Here is an 18,206-nt window from a genome sequence, read left to right as displayed (position 1 = left end):
GTATCTGAAGGGGGCTATAGGGATGCTGGGGAGGGACTCTTCATTAGGGACTGTACTGACAGGACAAGGGATAATGGGTTAAAACTTAAACAGGGGAACTTTAGATTGGATATAAGGAGGAAATTCTTTCCTGTTAGGGTGCTGAGGCACTGGAATCGGTTGCCCAGGGAGGCTGTGAGTGCTCCATCCCTGGCGGTGTTCAAGGCCAGGCTGGATGAAGCCTTGTGTGGGATGGTTTAGTGTGAGGTGTCCCTGCCCATGGCAGGGGGGTTGGAACTAGATGATCTTAAGGTCCTTTCCAACTCTAACTATTCTATGATTCTACATAGAATGAAGATTTTAATTTTATAATTTTGTATTTTAGCAAAATTAACTAATTAATCTTATATTTGATAGTGCTCACACCTGGTATCCTGATAACCTATTTTCATTGTGCATGTAATTACGTTATTTCAGAATGGTTTTTGCATACATATATACAACCACATCAATTGCCATAAACTGTAATGTATCATGACAGCACCAGCTAAGTATAGTCAAAACTTTCCACTGGAGCAGGCCTTTTAGACTTCCCTAAATTATTAGTTTTCAAGATTAAAAATTCTTCAGTTCTAATCTCTGTCTTCATGGCTGCTGTTATCTGAAATATTTGAACATAAGCATGTTAATTTCTTTTTGTTAAAAAGGAGAATGCAAAAACACTTGACAACAATAAAAACAATTTTCTCCTTTTAAAAATTCTATGCTGTGAGGGAAAAAAGTCTGCATAATTTGGGTTGCAAAACTGAAATATGATAAGGAAGTAGCTCTCAAGATAGAAACTTAAAAAAAATAGAAAACGTGGGGCATTCTAGTTAGAAGCATGAAAGCTCAGTGTATGTGCATGCATGAAGTAATCGTATTAAGAAACAAGATTGGTTTAGAAATCAAATCTTTGGAGAGCAAAAGGAGACAAGATTTATGGGATGATTGAAAAAGCCACATAAGAGACTAAAAAAAAAAAAAAAGGATGAAAATATGCATTTGTTTTATAAAGTTGCTCATAAAGCTCATGGCTATAGACGTTCACTTTTAGCAAAAGAAAAGCTTCTCCCAGCCTCCCGTTCAGTAATAGACACTATCCTAGTGAGATCACTACTATAATTTTATTTAGATTTTTGTTTTCAGTTGCCCATTACAAACTCAGTGGTAGTTCCTGTCCAAGCTGTCCAAGCTGCGGTCTAGCTGAATGCCAGCCATTGCCACCAAAGCTAATGTTTCTGAACAAAGCCCAGCTAAGTTTAATACAGTGCAATCCCACAGCCACATCTTTTTCTGAAAAGTCATTTCAGTAGTTAATATTAACAAAATATCTTGTATCTAATGAGGCTGCTTTTGGCCAATTTATTGGAAAGCGTAACATTGAAAAGAAATTGCCTTCAGTTTCCTTCAGTCTGGTTCCCTGATATTCCAGCTGTCACAGTATAAAGCCTTTTTGTGCACAATCTCCTTCTTAATAGTTCAGAGGTTTTTTTAATCTGTACTTCCAATTAGGAGTCTTTATAAAGCTTTATAAGTTCATTGTTCTCATGGCTAGAAAGTATACTCTTTGACACTAAAAAGACTTGTGCTTGCACAAAGAGCAAGCTTTCATTATTTCCCAGAACTCAAAATATTTGTATAGAAACACTAAACTTGAAGGACATACTAAGTGCTAGCACTCATTTAAGCACTTTTAAGCTTGTGAAATTAGTCAACAGAATAGTCACTTAAGTCAGAACTCTTTAAGGGACTGTTACGGCAGACAACTTATTCAAACAACTAAGGAAAAAAAAAAAAAGAAAAAGGCAAACCAGGAAAATTACTTTAAGTTACTGACAGGGAAATGATCTCCTTCTGCCCAAGCCAAAGATTTTTAGATCTTTCATACAGTTGCACAATGCTTATCTTTTCAAATAAAGTAATAGTGAATATTAATTATTTTGGCTATGATTTCTAAAGTAAATTTTCTGAAGTATCAAATGAGTTCCTAGACTTAAGAAAATATTCCTATACAAACATCACATGAACACATTCTTAAAATTCTGTATATGCTTAGCTCTTTTGCTGAACAGGGCTATGAAGCTAACTTTGTTGGACAGAAATCTTAAATCACAGAATCATAGAATCATCGAGTAGTTACGGTTGGAAAGGACCTTGTCGTGGTTTAAACCACGACAACCTTATCTAGTTCCAACCCCCTCCCCCCACCATGGGCAGGGACACCTCACACTAAACCAGGTCACCCAAGGCTTCGTCCAGCCTGGCCTTGAACACTGCCAGGGATGGAGCATTCACAACTTCCCTGGGCAACCCATTCCAGTGCCTCGCCACCCTTACAGTAAAGAATTTCTTCCTTATATCTAATCTAAACTTCCCCTGTTGAAGTTTTAACCCGTTACCCCTTGTCCTATCACTACAATCCCTAGTGAAGAGTCCCTTAAATCTCTAACTAGAAATTTGTTGACCAGGGGATGCTCTAAAACATGTAGAAAAGATACCTGTTTTGATTTCCTCCCTCAAGTTTCACCCAAACCCACCCTTAATTTCACATGAATATCTCCACAAAGCTATCATTCTATTGATTGTATTTAGGAAGATGTTCTTCACCAGATATTTCTGTTTCCCCTACCCCCCTGACCCTAAACTTTTTAGTTTCATTTTAATAAAATTATATAGATATATTTAAGATTTTTCTAGGGTGAAATGCACATTTATTCTGCACCTTCAAGCTGTAAAAGCAGCTCAAATTCCTATTAATGACAATGACAAATACATTTTTTACCACTTTGAAAAGTTCAGGTTCATATGAACAATTCAAGCATCATAGATTGAAAAGTTTTGCTTAAAGTACCACAACTCCTAAGCCACAGCTGCATGACGATCAATAGGAATGCCACAGGCCTACATTCTACACTTGTTAAGTCTCGTAATCTCCCAAAAGAACTGAAGCTCTGAAACCCATTCAGAAAAATCACCCCACACAATGCCAGGTAACTCTACAGCTTTTCCCAGCTGGAATTTCTGGTTTCAGTGGTTCTACAGTTTATGGAAAATAAACTAAATAAAAAAGTGATCTTTTTCCTTATCTTTGTCACATTTCTGTTCTGAAATACATTTTCATTACTGTCAACCATGTGAATAATCTCATCTAATGTGGTTTCTTTTTTTTCTACCATGTTACTGCAGACAGCTCCTTTCTTTCCCTCAAATATTTTTTTTCAGGTTTATTTTACATGTATTGGTGCAGGAAGGTGCCAATGTGACAATGCCGAGGAACTGGAGTCTCCTTTGTAACTAGAAACCTGGCATCCCATAGGCAGGAAGAGAAGTGAAATTTGTTCATACAATCAAATGCCACCAATATGACAATAACCTACTGTCACTCCAGGAGACCATGTAAACAGGTTTGAGAGGTATTCCTGTGACCCATAGCAAGAAATTGTAGCAGACTATTTTGGGAACTGGGGCTAGTTCCTGAGCTAGTTTCCTGGAAGTCTTTAGGCAAGCACTTCATGACACCTTATCTCTGTTCCAGCCCTGCTGAGTGGTGATAATGACAACAGTTTCTGACGTAAAAGTATTTCAGCTGTAGATTGGAATGTTATTCTGATGATGGGTCTCTATAATTTGGCATAAAAATGGCAATTAATGCCAACTGTGACACCTTATTATGCAGGCAACCAAATTACAAAAACTTATCAGAAGAAAAAATCAAATGGGATTTGCTAGAGAACAAGATTTCAGAGGAGACATGTTCAACAACAACAGCTCAAATTAAGATTTATTACAATAAAAATGTCTAGCATCAATAAACACAATAACTGATTTCTGTATTGTAACAGGATCTGAACCAATTAACAACCGGTGTCTGATAGATTTTCCCATTAGGTTAAAATACGGTAAAAAAAAAAAAAAAAAAGATTATAAAATAAGACACACTGATATGAAAACCTTTACCTGGCAGCACAAAAATATTAATTTAATATTAATAACAAGCACATGTCAAATGAGTATTTCAGTATGAAAGGAAAAGGTGTTCTACATTTTTTGTCAAGTTACTCAGCAAACTGACTCCCCCCCAAAGTATATACATATAATTAATATGCTAACTGTATGTCAAAAAGAGCTATCAAAGTTTGGAAGATAATTAGCCGCATGTAAGCCTGCTGTCTTCACTGAAACCTAACGTTTCTTCAAACAGAATGCCATAAGGGGACTGAAATTTCTGTGAAGCTACTTGGTAAGGAAATTACTGAATGAATTTGTTCTGTAGCTCAGCTTGTAGCTAAACCTTTGGATTTATTATCTATTGTTAAATCTGATATTTCATACAGCAAACTGCAATGATTATTTCTGATTGGCCACATGGTTTTTGTTTTTCTTCTTGCACTGGGGGGTTGATCTTACAAGCTTCTGAGCACTCTGGCCCTGATTCAACAAAGCACTTAAGGATATGAACAGTCGTGTTGACTTCAATATTCAAGAGTAGCTAATGGATCGGGCCAGAAAGTTTAGTACCCACCACTTACATGATCAAGACAATAACGACCATAAAAACTATAGTTAAAAGATAGCCTTGAACATGTCTTCAATTGTTTTAGACTAATAGAAAAATGAAATAGAGCAAAATAAAGTAATTTCCTTTCTGGATCATGTTTCTTGAGGCATTACTGCTTGAAAAGTAGGCTATAACAAGGGGTAAAGATTTTATACTTAATATCACAGAACAGGGCAGAATCTGCTCAGGGCATATGAAGTGCATGTTTCAGTATCTACAAGCCTGATTAATTGTTTCTGTGGCAAAGTTAAAGCATGATTTTGTGGAGCACTGTATAAATCCTGTGTCGAACAACAAACCACCCAGGACAACAATTATTTATCTCATTGTATTGAATGATGAAGCCGTTCTATAGCTAATATAAAAGTAACAATGGTAAGTGGTGAAATGTATGATATTTTGCATAAAGAAAAATATTTTATAATCTCTGAAGCATCCAAATATGTGTACAAAGGCTTCCTGAAGAAATGTTCCTGCTTTACCTTCTCCCAGTATGCAATCCCTGATACACCTTTACAAATGCGTATCTAATATAACACAGCACTGCTTCCAACTCTACCATTCTGGCTGGAGGATGAGGAGGGTAACCTGCCTGTATTTCCACACCAAGAACTATTGTGTACATAGTTGAAATAGAATACAATGAAGTGTTTTTTGCTCTCAGACTTGCATTCATCTGTTTATCAGGCCACTATTCTTCCTCATACCAACAGAGTCCTACAGTGTGCAAGTTTCCATAAATGCTTTTTCTGCTAAAACTCAGATGCTGGAGAGGTCCTGAAAAATATACAGGGACAGCTTAAACATAGGCAAAATCCAAGTGAATTAATGAAGCAGTGTTATTTACTAATAGTTGCTTCAGTTTTGAAGACACAATTAATATAAAGTGATCCACACTGTATTTATCAGACCGTAGTAACAGCGTAATTGAAGAACAGTTAGGGAAGGAATACTTCAGCTTACTGCAGAGAAGCAAAACACAATCTCAGTCAGTACTTGATCATAACATATATTGGTTCATGAGCCACTCTATGCCTCTCTGAATCATGGTGTTTCTTGCCAACATTTGCAATTTGAAAGTAATGATAGGGCAAGAAATAATGATAGAATAACAACTGTTATTTTACTTATGGTAGTTTAGCAAAATGCAAAGTGAGTTATCAGCCATAGGATATATAGGTAAACACAATTTACCTTCAAGTAATTATGAAATGCTACACTGATGTTCTAACGCATTGTGAGCTGCTCTGCACTCTTCCCTGTACAAACTGTGCAGTTGTTGTGTACTCTCTCAGGCATTTTAAGTAAAAAAAAAAACCAGCTTAGGCTTTTTAACTGCTTGTGAATTGATTCATCCAGAAAGACAGAAAGAAGAAAAAAAAAATCCAGTGTAAAATGTTTGGTTATTAATTTCATGGTTTTCGTGACACCTCTGAGAAAAAGAACTTTTTAATAATCACCTATTCAAGCAGTATGATTAAAATAAACACCAAACCCCCCAGTTGACATTTAAACTCCATTCCATAAACACTTCCTAACAAGGGAAACAATACTGTTTCCTCCTCTTACGTGGAATATAAGCAGTATTGATTAACTCATAAAGATTTTGTTTCTCACATTATGCCATTTAAAATAAACTTTCTTTCTACAGAACACATTCTTTGTATAATACAGTGTTAAGCCTTTCAAAAAATGGTATTAACAATTAGCGTGTAACTTGAAGACAGGCCTGAGCCACAGTATTTGTGCCACATCTAGACCTAGGAATCCTCAAGGTTTAAAGATGTTTATATCGAGGGATATAAATTTGGTATCGTTCCTAAATTGGATTACCTTTACCCTCCCTCCTTTCTCTCCACACAACATCCTATACAAAGTGAGTTCGGCAATATCTCATTCTGGTTTTCTATTACAAGGAAATTTACCTCTTGCAAACTCTTAAGTCTCACAATAGCTGCTTGTAGCCTGAACAGAAGCTTCCCACATTACTCCTTTACAGACAGATTTTCAAAGGTAGCTAAGCATCCAAAAACTGAATTTAATAAAAAAGAAAAAATCCCAAACAAACAAGTCCAAGGCTTGCTATGGTTATACATCTGTTGAAAATGTCACTAGATACTCTATCATTAACTCTAGCCTTCTGTGTGACTTTGACAAATCTGGATGTTAATTTAGGTGGGGAGGCTATATTGAGAGTAGGTAACCTGTGAGTCCTTCTCAATTCCAAAGTTGAGATACAGACCCATCTTACTCTACTCCCTTCTCTCCCTTACTCTAGCAAAAGCTGCATGGGTGGGTTTGCATGCCTGTACAATGCTCCATGAAGTTCCAAAACTGGACTTCCAGCACGGTAAGCATTACGGCATGTCATATCAGGATGTTGTTTTGCTGAAATGTTATTCATAATGTTAATAGCATTAATATGCAGTTTCTAAATCTGCAGTTTAAGACTATGGCTCTACAAGAAAGAACAGAGTGAAAACAAGTTAAATATTTGTAAAATCATGTGTGTACAGATAAGGTGAAGAGAGTATGACTGTTTTCTGTGTCTCCAATGCACAAATTAGTATTCAAATGAAGCTAGAAGTGGCTTCAAAACAAATTAAAAAAAAATATGGTTCTTCCTAAAAGAACCTTAAACTCTTAAAACTCTGGAACTGCATAACTCTGGAACTCCTTAAAGCTTAAAACTCTGGGTGTCCGTAACTCAGAATGTTTCAAATGCCCCAAACTTATGAGACCCTGACAGAACACTAGATATTATCATGAAAGCAAAATGCATCACAAGTGAATACAAAAAGATGAAATCACATATGGCTCAGGAAATCTCATGAACTAGATGCTGTCTGAAGCTGGGACAATAATGTGCCTAAGTATCATTACATGTTTGCCCTATTCTTATGCTCCTTTTGATTTGCTTTTTGTCATTGACAAGAACAAAATAGCTGTTGGGATGGATCTTTGGTCTAGACTACTATATATATATTTATACTCAGCTTATGGCCCCAGGAGTAAAAGCAACTGGTGTTTAACAACTCATTATGCCTCAGCTGCATACATGTGACATCTTATTTAGATTACAATTTCAGTGTCAGATACCCTTATTTGGTGTCTTTTCCTCCACCTCCTGCTACTCATTCAAATAGACCAATTTCCTTTCCTGTCTGTAGTGTTCATGGCCACCTTATAAACTAAGCTAATTAAACAATACAAGCTAAAAAGAAGCACGTGGAGGAAAACTGACCCAATTTACAAGAGGACACTCATTAGTTTAAACCACCATCACCATGAGCATGATGACTCCCTGCTTAACCTCCCCTGGATCATAAGCTAACCCATTTTACTTCAGAACTTAGGCAGGCTAAGAGATCACTCATGAGCAGTTATTATCCCATACTTGATGAAAGGTATCTTCCTAAACTGCAGCACCTCAATATGTCGTTACTCATGGTAGGACTGGTAGGATAGTTCCAGGTACAACAGTGTAAACATACAAGCAAAGCTTTGACTGAATATGACCTAGTGATACAGTCTGGGAAAAGGAGGGGATGAATTCAATGGTAAAAAGCTTGTCTTTCTCAGTTATTGAGACTGCCTACCAACAGACATTGCCATTGACAATCTTAGTGACTATGTAAGTATGTATATATATATAAAGTTCTCTATTTTTTTGTTAAAATAATTAATTTTATGGGTTGTGGTAATACTCAAGAAGTAATAAGAAATGATGAAAAATTTGTACTGGGTAGACAGGTATTTCTGAAGGTACATAAAGATACTGGTATTGAAAACATTATTTTTTCCTGAAGAATTACAAATAGGGTAAGATTTTATTTATTAGTTGGACAGTTAATTTTTTTCAGTGCCTTGAAGTGAGTTAAGTCTTGATAAATGAATTTGCAATGCTATATTGAATGTGTCTCTGCAGTTGGACCACAGGTGCTCATCCCAGATAAGGATGGTCTATCTTTGAATTGCACTCATGGACCAGGTAATTTGCATTTACACTTCTATTTGATTTTTTCAAAAAAAATGAAGCTTAAATTTGTAGTCAGTTATTAAGTTTAAAAATAAAAAAGAATACTACTTTTAAATGCATATATTAAGTCACATTATATACACTTTGACAATTACAAAAGGTATTCTGGAGTATGATTCATGTCATACTGAGGGCTTGTGAACAGCATGCTCTGTGTAAATTTTAAAATGAGGCGGTAAGTGGATCAACCATACAAAGTGTTAGAACCAGTCTGATGAATGTACTGGACCAAACCAGACCAGTATAGCCACAATCTGCTTTCAGCAGACATCAGTGGGCACCTGTTAAGAAAAATCATTCTTCTGTGCTGTCTGAGCTCTGGGATCACAGTAGGTAGTTCTGATTTGGCTTGTGATACTTGATTTCCCAGCACACTTTGAATCCATTCCAATTACATTCCTGGGACTAATTGTTGGACAGCCTTGCCCCTAAGCCTCTCAATACCAAGAGGTTTAATCACCTACCCTGAAAGGTATGGAGGTTTAGAAGCAAGTGAAAGGAAGCCAGTAACAGTTTTCTGTTGTGCCTGTGAAAACATGAAGAAATGCAGTAAACTGTGCCCTTGAAACGACTCCCCAGTATTGTCTCATTTGCAGGGGAGATGCCACTGAGAGAGCCTCTACTGTAAATGTGATTTTAAAACTTAATTATTTGTCCCACTAATCAATTGCATACCATTTGAGAAGTTGCTTACTACCTGCTCTGCCAAATTGTATTAATTTTTGTTGATGTTTTTATGTCAGCCATCAGGAACATTTTAAGTATTGCTAGCACTTCACATTTGGACATGAAGCAAATGCAAACTAAATAGTCTGAGTCCTGTAACCAGTTTATAAAGTATAACAAATATAACTGGAGATGGTCAGATGTTCCCTTTTTCATTTTCTCCAGGCAGGAAAAAGGCAAAGACATTTTTCTTGGCACTACATTAGGGCTATGTGAGACAAAGTTAGGGAAGGGTAGGAATCACACAGGCATACTTCTGACAGGATATACTTTTAACTTTGGAATAATTTCCCATGACAGTTAAAGCTGACAGCATTACCTAACGCATACAGGATGCTGGAGAACCCTACAGGATACAGGCATTTGAGTCAGCTGTAGCACACATGGAAAAGCAAATTATGCAACGTCTACTGGTGAATTTCTAAAGAGGTGATCTAGTCAAAGATTCCTGTGCTGGGGGCCAGCTTTACTAATTAAATCTCTAAATACATGTGCACATTATGCATACCCATACAATCAATCCCTGCTGAGCCAATGTCTCTGTATTCACATGGAAGTATGAGGGCAATACATTGGTGTAGAGTTCGCTGTAATTACTAGTGAGGTCTTCTTGCTGAGAGAACCATCTGGACCAAAGTGATACCTTCAAGTACAAATATTTTCCTAGTTACATATGTACAATTAGAAAATGGCCAGCTGCTCAAACACTGAACTTCCTAGCACAACAGTTAGTATAAAAATAAGTATTACATTAGCATTAAGCAACTACTGCTGAATTCTTTACAATTACAGCTAGAAACTCCAACTGGTATTGAAGGGTTTCACTAGCTTCAATGGCTCTAGTTCCATGAGAAAGAACTATTGGATAACATGGGGAAAGTTTTCAATTATTCTAAAACCTGTCATATACAATACCTTATTGCAAACAAAGAGTCACCACAGTCACTTCATTTATCTCCATGAACTAAGTTAATTTTGTTTTCCTAAGATCTGGTTTTAAAAGCATTCATGGCAGCTTTCTGTTTGCTTTGCCTTGGCTTGCATTTTATTCTTCCCTGTAATTTAATTCATTATTCTTGTTTCGTTGATTTATCAGACAATGGAGGATTCTTTGCCTCTCCCTGCCCTAAGTATTCTTTTTTTTTTTCCTGCTTTAGCATTTACCAGAAACACAAAGAAAGAAGCCTGAAGCCAATTCTTAATGCATTTTAAATATTTGTCCTTTTAAGCAAAACCAAGGGGCATATATATTGATTTTAAATATCCAGAAGTACTTTAAATGTTTAACTTAAACAGGGGGATGTAAATGCACACAGACTTCATTCAAAGAAAAGGAAACTAAAGCTTTACTTAAGCAGCAACAGGCACTAAGAAAATGGTAGTGGAGGCAGAGTAATGGGTCAGAAAATACCATTGTAACTTGTTTTGGAAAGAAATCATCATTACCTCAAATTACATTCTATTATTTTAATGTATTATAATTGTTGCAACAAGTGATGAGAATAGATGAAGTGAGTTCATAAAGATTTTTTTTTCCTCCTTCTGTCTATGGGAAATACTTTATTTTCATACACAAATTTGCAGCAACTTGAAGGCTTTTCAGCTGAAGTCTAAAACCTCAGCTCTCTATTTGCCAAAGCACTGAGGCACAGAGGAAACAGAATGATCTTTTTATTTTCACACTTTCAGTCTTGATTATTGCACAAGATACTGAGGATCTTAATTATCCTAAGTAGCTAATCTTTTTAAGCAGAGGGTTCAGAGTGCATCCATTCTTGGTAATGGGTGGTACTCTGTGACTCCAGCACCAAGGAATTAAAAGTGATTTAAGCTGATTCCACTATGAGACATAAATAGCACATAATTTCTAATTTCATATGGTCGAGATGCCCAAAATATCTGGCCATGAGCAAGTTTTTCTTTTCATTTACAGAAGTGGAATTCATGCTATTTTAAGGAATGTACTGTTTCTCTAATCCCAGGCCTAAGTCAGGGGCAGCAAGTGAAAGACATTTTCTTCTTTCAGAAAGAAGCTATTGTATTCATATAATTGCGATATGCTTTTGTAATGACTATCTAACATTTGCTAAGCACCTTGTACTGCTTGAAGTGTGGAGTTATTTTTGCTAGCATACATCCTGAAGTAAAGTTATTATTGCCATCATACTCAAGCATTCGAACTGAAAGATTGTTTCAGAAAGAGATTTATTTTAATGTAAAGTCCAGATCCTACATTCCACTCATGCTTCACGCTTACTGAAACTAATGGGACTTAAGAAAGAACACCTGAAGAACAGGCCTAGGTACGTCTTTTCTGCTACCAAGCTGTGGCACATTATGATGCATATATATGGAAATAGGATCTTCCATCTACTTACTCAGACTTAAACACTGTTTTCAGTTTCTGATTTCTAGTTAGCAATCACTTCTTTAATATATAATAAAGCCAGCGTAGTAATAGCTTGCAACACCCCCTCTGGTGCAGTTATTGCACAAAACAGAGGTCTGATGAATTCTATTCAGAGGAATAATATAAAGACAGGAACTTCAGCTCTGATGTCATCACTGTGTTCTTTCACTGGCTTCCTAGAGGCACATTTGCAGATGACAATGAGGAACACATCTCATAGTAATGGCAGAACTATCTTTAAATGTTAAGAGATATGACTGTGCTTTCTGGAAATACTACAGTACATAGCAATCTATTTAGGTGGTCTCTGCAGACTAGTACTCATAAAGGACAAATTCCCTGTCATTCAGAAAACAGTAACAACATCAGTGATAGGGCCTTACAGATAGGACTGAACAACTTGATTTAACTTCAGAGTTAGCTCTACTTTCAGCAGATGGTTGGAACAGCTGACCTCCAGAAGTCCCTTCCAAACCATTTAAATTATTCTGTGATCCTGATCTATTTTGTCCTTTTTAGACTAACTAAAATTGTTCAAATTCAATTTCTCAGCTAACAAAGGGATCAATGAAAATAACGAAATAACCTAAAACAACCTCAGGAACATGTTTATGTTTTTTTAAGTGGAATAAAAAATCCACACAGGTCTTTCCTGCTGTTTGTTTCTGTAATCTGTGGTGTGCTGTGATGCTACAATGTTGGGAAGCAGTACAAAACTATTCTGTAAGGCTATCTTGGTTTGGGATAAAATAAAATAAATAACAAAATAAAATAAAATAAAATAAAATAAAAAATTCTCAGGCCTTCAAAGAACGGTATGAGCACTGAATTCAGGAGTACAACAGAAATTCTGAGCAGCTATTACTATAGAAAATAAAGAAAACTATTCTAACTAAATGAAAGACTGCTATTTAAGTAGCTGTTAAAGTTTTCATTTTAGTGAAAGAAACTCCCTATCAACATAACATACTGTTTTAAATGTCTTCATCTTAAAAAAAAAATTAAAATCTATATAACGTATTGATTCATCACCACTGCAACCATATCTTGTTAGGACCACGAAGTCTATCAGAGAAAGTACAAAAAAATCTTGAAAATCAAACCGAACAAAGCAAAGATTGCTACAACCAGTTGAAATTTTGCTCAATTTACAAATGTCCAACACGTTCAAGCTTGCAAATTTTATTTCTTTAATTATTTTTTTACGTTACCTCTTATCATTATCAACATACTTATTTCACATGGTTTCATGACAGTTCTCTAATCTTTATTTGTTTTAAATCACACATCCTGATTTAGAACTATAGAATATCTGTGTTCCACCACCAAACACATGCTGGTTTTAATGGCAAGAAAAAATAACTGGAGCAATCAACAGGGTCTCCTGGTTTCACACACCATGTAGGAGACAAAGGGGACAATTCTCTGTCAGGAAGGATGGTGAACTCTGACTATCTGCAATGAAAATAGCCTAGCCATCAGGCAATTGATGAAAGTAAATTTTCTCTCATGATTTTCTATTGCAATTGCTGCACTCAGCCTTCTTATAACTCCCTAAACATGACGAGACAGCACAGTTCATAAAGCAGAAAGATGTGTGGGTACATCTCCCAGCACAGCTGGCTCCACTAACTGATGTCTTTCATAAAGACAGGACACAGCCAACATGCTTCTCCTGCTGTGTTCCTTGCACGGTGAAATAGACTTGCTCTGCAGTAAATTGTCACTAGTAAATTTACAGTCAGTATCTCATCTATGTACTGCATAACCTCCAAACTCCTGTAAGAGCTCATAGAAGCTGCTAGCTTCTCAGGAACAGGTAACTGGCTATATTTCAGTTCCACATGAGGTAATGGTTCCTGCTGAGTTACTCAGAACATATGCTGTCACTCAGAACTCTATTTCCTTTCAAGAAAAGAAAGGAAAAAAGCCTGAGAAACTGCTATATTCTGCCACTCTTCACATACCTTTGCCATCACTCTTCATTTTGTGAGAAAAATGAAGGTGTCTTCTACTGTGCGTCTGGGGCATATACCTAAACACCACAGTTCATGTGACAGAGCTTGCTCCCAGCACATGATGAAGATGGACCTCTGGGTGTCTCCTTTATATAGCTGGATGTACAGAGATTCACAAAGATGAGTCAGCTTGTACTCAAGAACAAAACTAATCCATCCCTGGCACAAGGTGACAGCATGTAAATCCATGTAATTTCTAACAGGTCTGTGACGTATCTGTCTTTGAAGATCTCCAATTGTGGAGATTACACCACTTCCAAACACTTTATTTCCAAACTATGAGCCACTATGAGAATGCTGATTACTTTATTTCTTTTAATAGGCATCTATAGCTTTTAATACAAATATTACCTCCAGGTATGTAACACAGGGTAGTATTCAGCTCCAGATTTATATGTCAATATTTAGGTGTCTATGACACAATGTCTACTTATAAGCTCAATATCTAAGATATCATTATAATTGGTTGACAACTAGCTCAAGGCATCTTCTTTGAAACAGGAATATTGCTGTACTGGTTGTGATTCTTTTCTCCATTAATTTTGGAAAACTATTAATGAGGCGCATTTCACTAGGGTGCTGGCATTTTGGTCATAGGACTCACAGTCTTTCTTCTGCAAACAGGCTGGAAGGGAAACAGCTGCAGCTGGATCAATTGTTGTACTGGGCTGAATTTTGCTTGCAGAGTGTGAATCGTACAACCTTATGCCAGTGGGAGTCATCACAGTCTCCTCATCTTTGAATCCTTCTCCTAATTTTTTTAAGTTCAGTCTGCTGAGAACTGAACCTGAGCTCACAGAAGGATGTTAGATGTCTCTAAGCCTTCTACAAATGAGTTGTCTAGGCCCCCTTCTGCACTCAGTAAGGAAGAGAGGCATCTCCAGGGAATGATTCTGCTGCTGAGTGAGATGAATTGCTTCAGAAGTCACCTGCTTTTCTTTTCTGATATAAAAAGAGCTTGGACAATGAGTTGTATCTCACTTGCAGAAAGCTAAAGCTTAAGGTGATCAGTTCAAAGCTCCGAATATGTAAATCTCACTTTGGATAATCAAAACCGCATTTTTTAAGTAAGCTTAGTATTCATAATTAAAAATGCCTCAACTTCTATTTAAACTTTAAATTATTCCAGCTTTTAATGAAGTTAGGCAAATATGAGATATAGTGAGGAAAGCTAGAAAAAATGAAAACTAGCACAGCCAAGAGGGGGACAAACATTTAAAATGTGTAAGTAGTCAGGCTGAGCGGAAGCTCGCAGATTTTATGGAGGAATAAGAATTTTATGATTCTATGATCATCCATCGTATAGGCCTTTATTTTAAAGACAAAAATTGAGTGTAGTTTATACATATGCTACTGCTACACACGTAGGTTGCTCCAAGTTAAAACACTAACAGTGTCAGCACATTTTCAAATAACATTGCTCCAGCTTAGCCATGACGGATTCATACAATGTGTAACAACCTATATGCTCCTAAAAGGCAGGAAATGAAAATCCCTTTTTTTATTTCTTATTCTGATTAGACACTTAAAGTTTATGGCATTTTCCCTCAGACTGGAAAACTTCAACACAAAATTGTTGTTAGATTTTCCTGAAAAACAAGAGGGTGAATGCAGCCTAGCAAAAAAACAACTTACAGATTTTTCCAGTGGTTGTGGCCAATTATTCATCCTTTTGTAATTCAAGGTGACTGATAAAGTTTAGCATAAAGCTTATTATGGCCCTAACATAAGCCACTATAGCTTTAAATTTTGCGGTTTGAACTGCAGTTTAGTGACTTAAGTGATATTGTAGTGTCATTAGATGAAATTTTGCCCGAGAACTGTACATGCTTGAGATCCTCTGACCACACTTCCAGGGAGACAATACTCATAGCCACAAAAGCCCCTTGGAACATGAGACCAAGTTCGGCTTCATATTTGAAATTTTACTGAAGCAATTTCTACTAAAATAAAAATTATCTCAGCTGTAGCAAGATTCAGTGTCCCAAAGTGACTGACTGTAATTTTAGGATAGCTAATTCATGTAATTTCCTTCTGCGAGACATTTACACAGACAACACAAAGGCAGACCAATGTTCCATTCAAACACGAAGGTGAAAGGATGGAAGTATTGGTGTAGCATTTAACTTTGAATTATTGTATGAGGTTCATCGTATTATGGTAATGTTCTACAACTCTGATGCTGTTGATGAAAGCTCCTCAGAAAAAAAAGTAAAACAAAAATTTGACAAACCTGTCTTCTTCCAGTATACTTTGACCTGAAGTTGATTGTCCTGATAGAAAGGACTTCCGATTTTAAGAAAACGAGTGGGTTTTCTTCTTTGAAAGGTTGGGTAAGGATCTACCAGTCCTTTCTGGGGTTTCCCAGCAGATGTTCGTTCCTCTGCAATACACAGAACAATCAGGAAATTATTTATGTGCTGTATAATGACTATGTTAACAGTGCTGCAATTCAGAAAATTGTACTATCTTTAATCCAAATTATCTTATTTCAGTATCTTACCCAAATGATATTAACACAAATAACAAGTTGTCCATAATGGTTGAAAAGCACATCATTTGTTTGAAATTCAGTCAGAAAATATTTCAGACAAAGAGAGATAAAGAGAAATATAATTTAGTATGAAAATGCTCTTTAAATTTTCAAAGGAATCATAAGGAAAGGGAGTGTATTTATATCCCCAAGAACTAGAAATGTTAACACGCTGACTCTTTAAACAGGCATAGTTATCTGTATAATCATTCGCGGCCTTTATATTTGTGCAGTGTTTGAATATACACAAAACCCAAGGACGCCATTGAGTGTAACCCACAGAGTGCCACATGTGGTTATTACATCAAAGTAAACACAGTCCTTTGGTATGCTATGTAGGAACACTGTGGTCAGATTAAAGATCTTTCTTGCCTGCTTTCCTGTTTCCAACAGTGAACACTGAATGCTTAGGAAAACACTGTAAGAGCAAAATTAACTTTGAGCAATCCCCTTGGTGTTATGTGTCTAGCTTCCAACAAGCAATGGTAATGGGATGTCCTTCATCAGGAATTTCATTTAGCAACAGTTTATCAACATTTAGCAGAGTTGACAATATTTATAGATCTTTCCAGTTGAAAGGCAGCAATGCTCATTCAAACTGCATTTTCATCGCACACATGTGAATACAACCATTCCAAATCAGAGAATAGTATTTGCATCAGATTTAAAAAAGCTGTATTTAATTTATTATTACACATACATGAAAAATAAAGATTTCAATAATAAGGAAGTGGAAAATTATTAATTACATACTTGAGAGAAAGACAGTAAGATTCAAGTTTCAATAATTATCATGAGTAACATGTAAACTTGAATATTTTTGCCCTACGTATAGCTTCAGCTGAAACCCACTTGCTTTTTGGCCAATCTTACTTTCTTAATCCTTTTCTTAATCTGATACAATTTTACATTTTCTTTGCTTGTTTTAAATTAAAGCAAAACTACCAAACTTAAGAAAATGATTAAACTATTTTTCAAGGTAACCATAATGTTTATACTACCTGAAAGTAAATTAAAAAAAAAGTGACAGAGAGAAGTAGACTTAAATTTGCTTGGTATACCTCAATTGAAAGGATTTCAATTTTACTAAGTATCTGCTTTTATGTTCTCTGTCTGTTCCACTTCCAGAAAAACCAGGACACAGATTTAGAATATCTCTATATAAAGATCAAGAGAGTCAGTCTTGCTACATTTCCCAGAAGCAAAGCTTACAAATATAGTGAGGCAATGCATTTCTGAGTGTGGGGAAATGTAATGCCAGAGGGCCAGGGTCAAAGCTCACAGAGGTCTGTAGGACTAAATTACTTCAGTGGGTTACGGACTATTTTTTATTCTGACAATAGGAAAAGACACCAAAAAAACCCAGAGCTTAATTCCACAGAGGGCAGAAAACTGACAGAGGAACTTCAACAAAATTGGCATGTTGCTTCTGGAGCTACTTCCCAAAGGCCACGGAAGTCCCCAAATAAAGACAGGCCATGAATGTCATGTCCTAGATAATATTCAAGCAACATTTTCCTTTTTCTTTTTCACATTTCTCCATCTGCTTCTGAGTACTCTCAAAAGTACCTCAAGCAGAACTGGCTCTGTTCCTAACTAACTTCAGTGAGATTCAGAAGATGAATTTGCATCTCCTAGAGGAGTAGGTTTTTTGCTTTTCTATGTAAGCTATAATTTAGCCATTTTAAAAAAATTGTCCAAAGAGGCCTAAATACACTTCTCAACAGAGTCCTCTATCCACTAAAATATGTGATATTAGTGCTCAGGCACTAAGAAAATACTGCTCATTAACAAAATGTATGTTCATAACTTGAACATTACAGTCAAATACTTTGAGTATACGAAAAAATAAAAATATTACTCTTAGTATAGTATTACTTTGGTTTAAAAAAACAATACAA

At 36.1% G+C, this 18,206-nt stretch overlaps 1 protein-coding gene across 1 annotated transcript in view; it reads right to left on the bottom strand.

The window, feature by feature from the left end:
- ANOS1 (anosmin 1) overlaps nucleotides 1–18,206 on the bottom strand; it is a 144,165-nt gene that overhangs the window by 17,748 nt on the left and 108,211 nt on the right. Inside the window, exon 9 of the mRNA XM_065677478.1 lies at nucleotides 16,006–16,155. Coding sequence (XP_065533550.1) covers nucleotides 16,006–16,155 — 150 coding nt within the window. The remainder of the gene's footprint in view (nucleotides 1–16,005; nucleotides 16,156–18,206) is intronic.

Source organism: Lathamus discolor, chromosome 4 (assembly GCF_037157495.1).
Source record: "Lathamus discolor isolate bLatDis1 chromosome 4, bLatDis1.hap1, whole genome shotgun sequence".
NCBI classification, from domain to species: Eukaryota; Metazoa; Chordata; class Aves; order Psittaciformes; family Psittacidae; genus Lathamus; species Lathamus discolor.
Note: the sequence above shows the minus strand (reverse complement) of the source record. Positions and strands in the feature narration are given on the sequence as shown.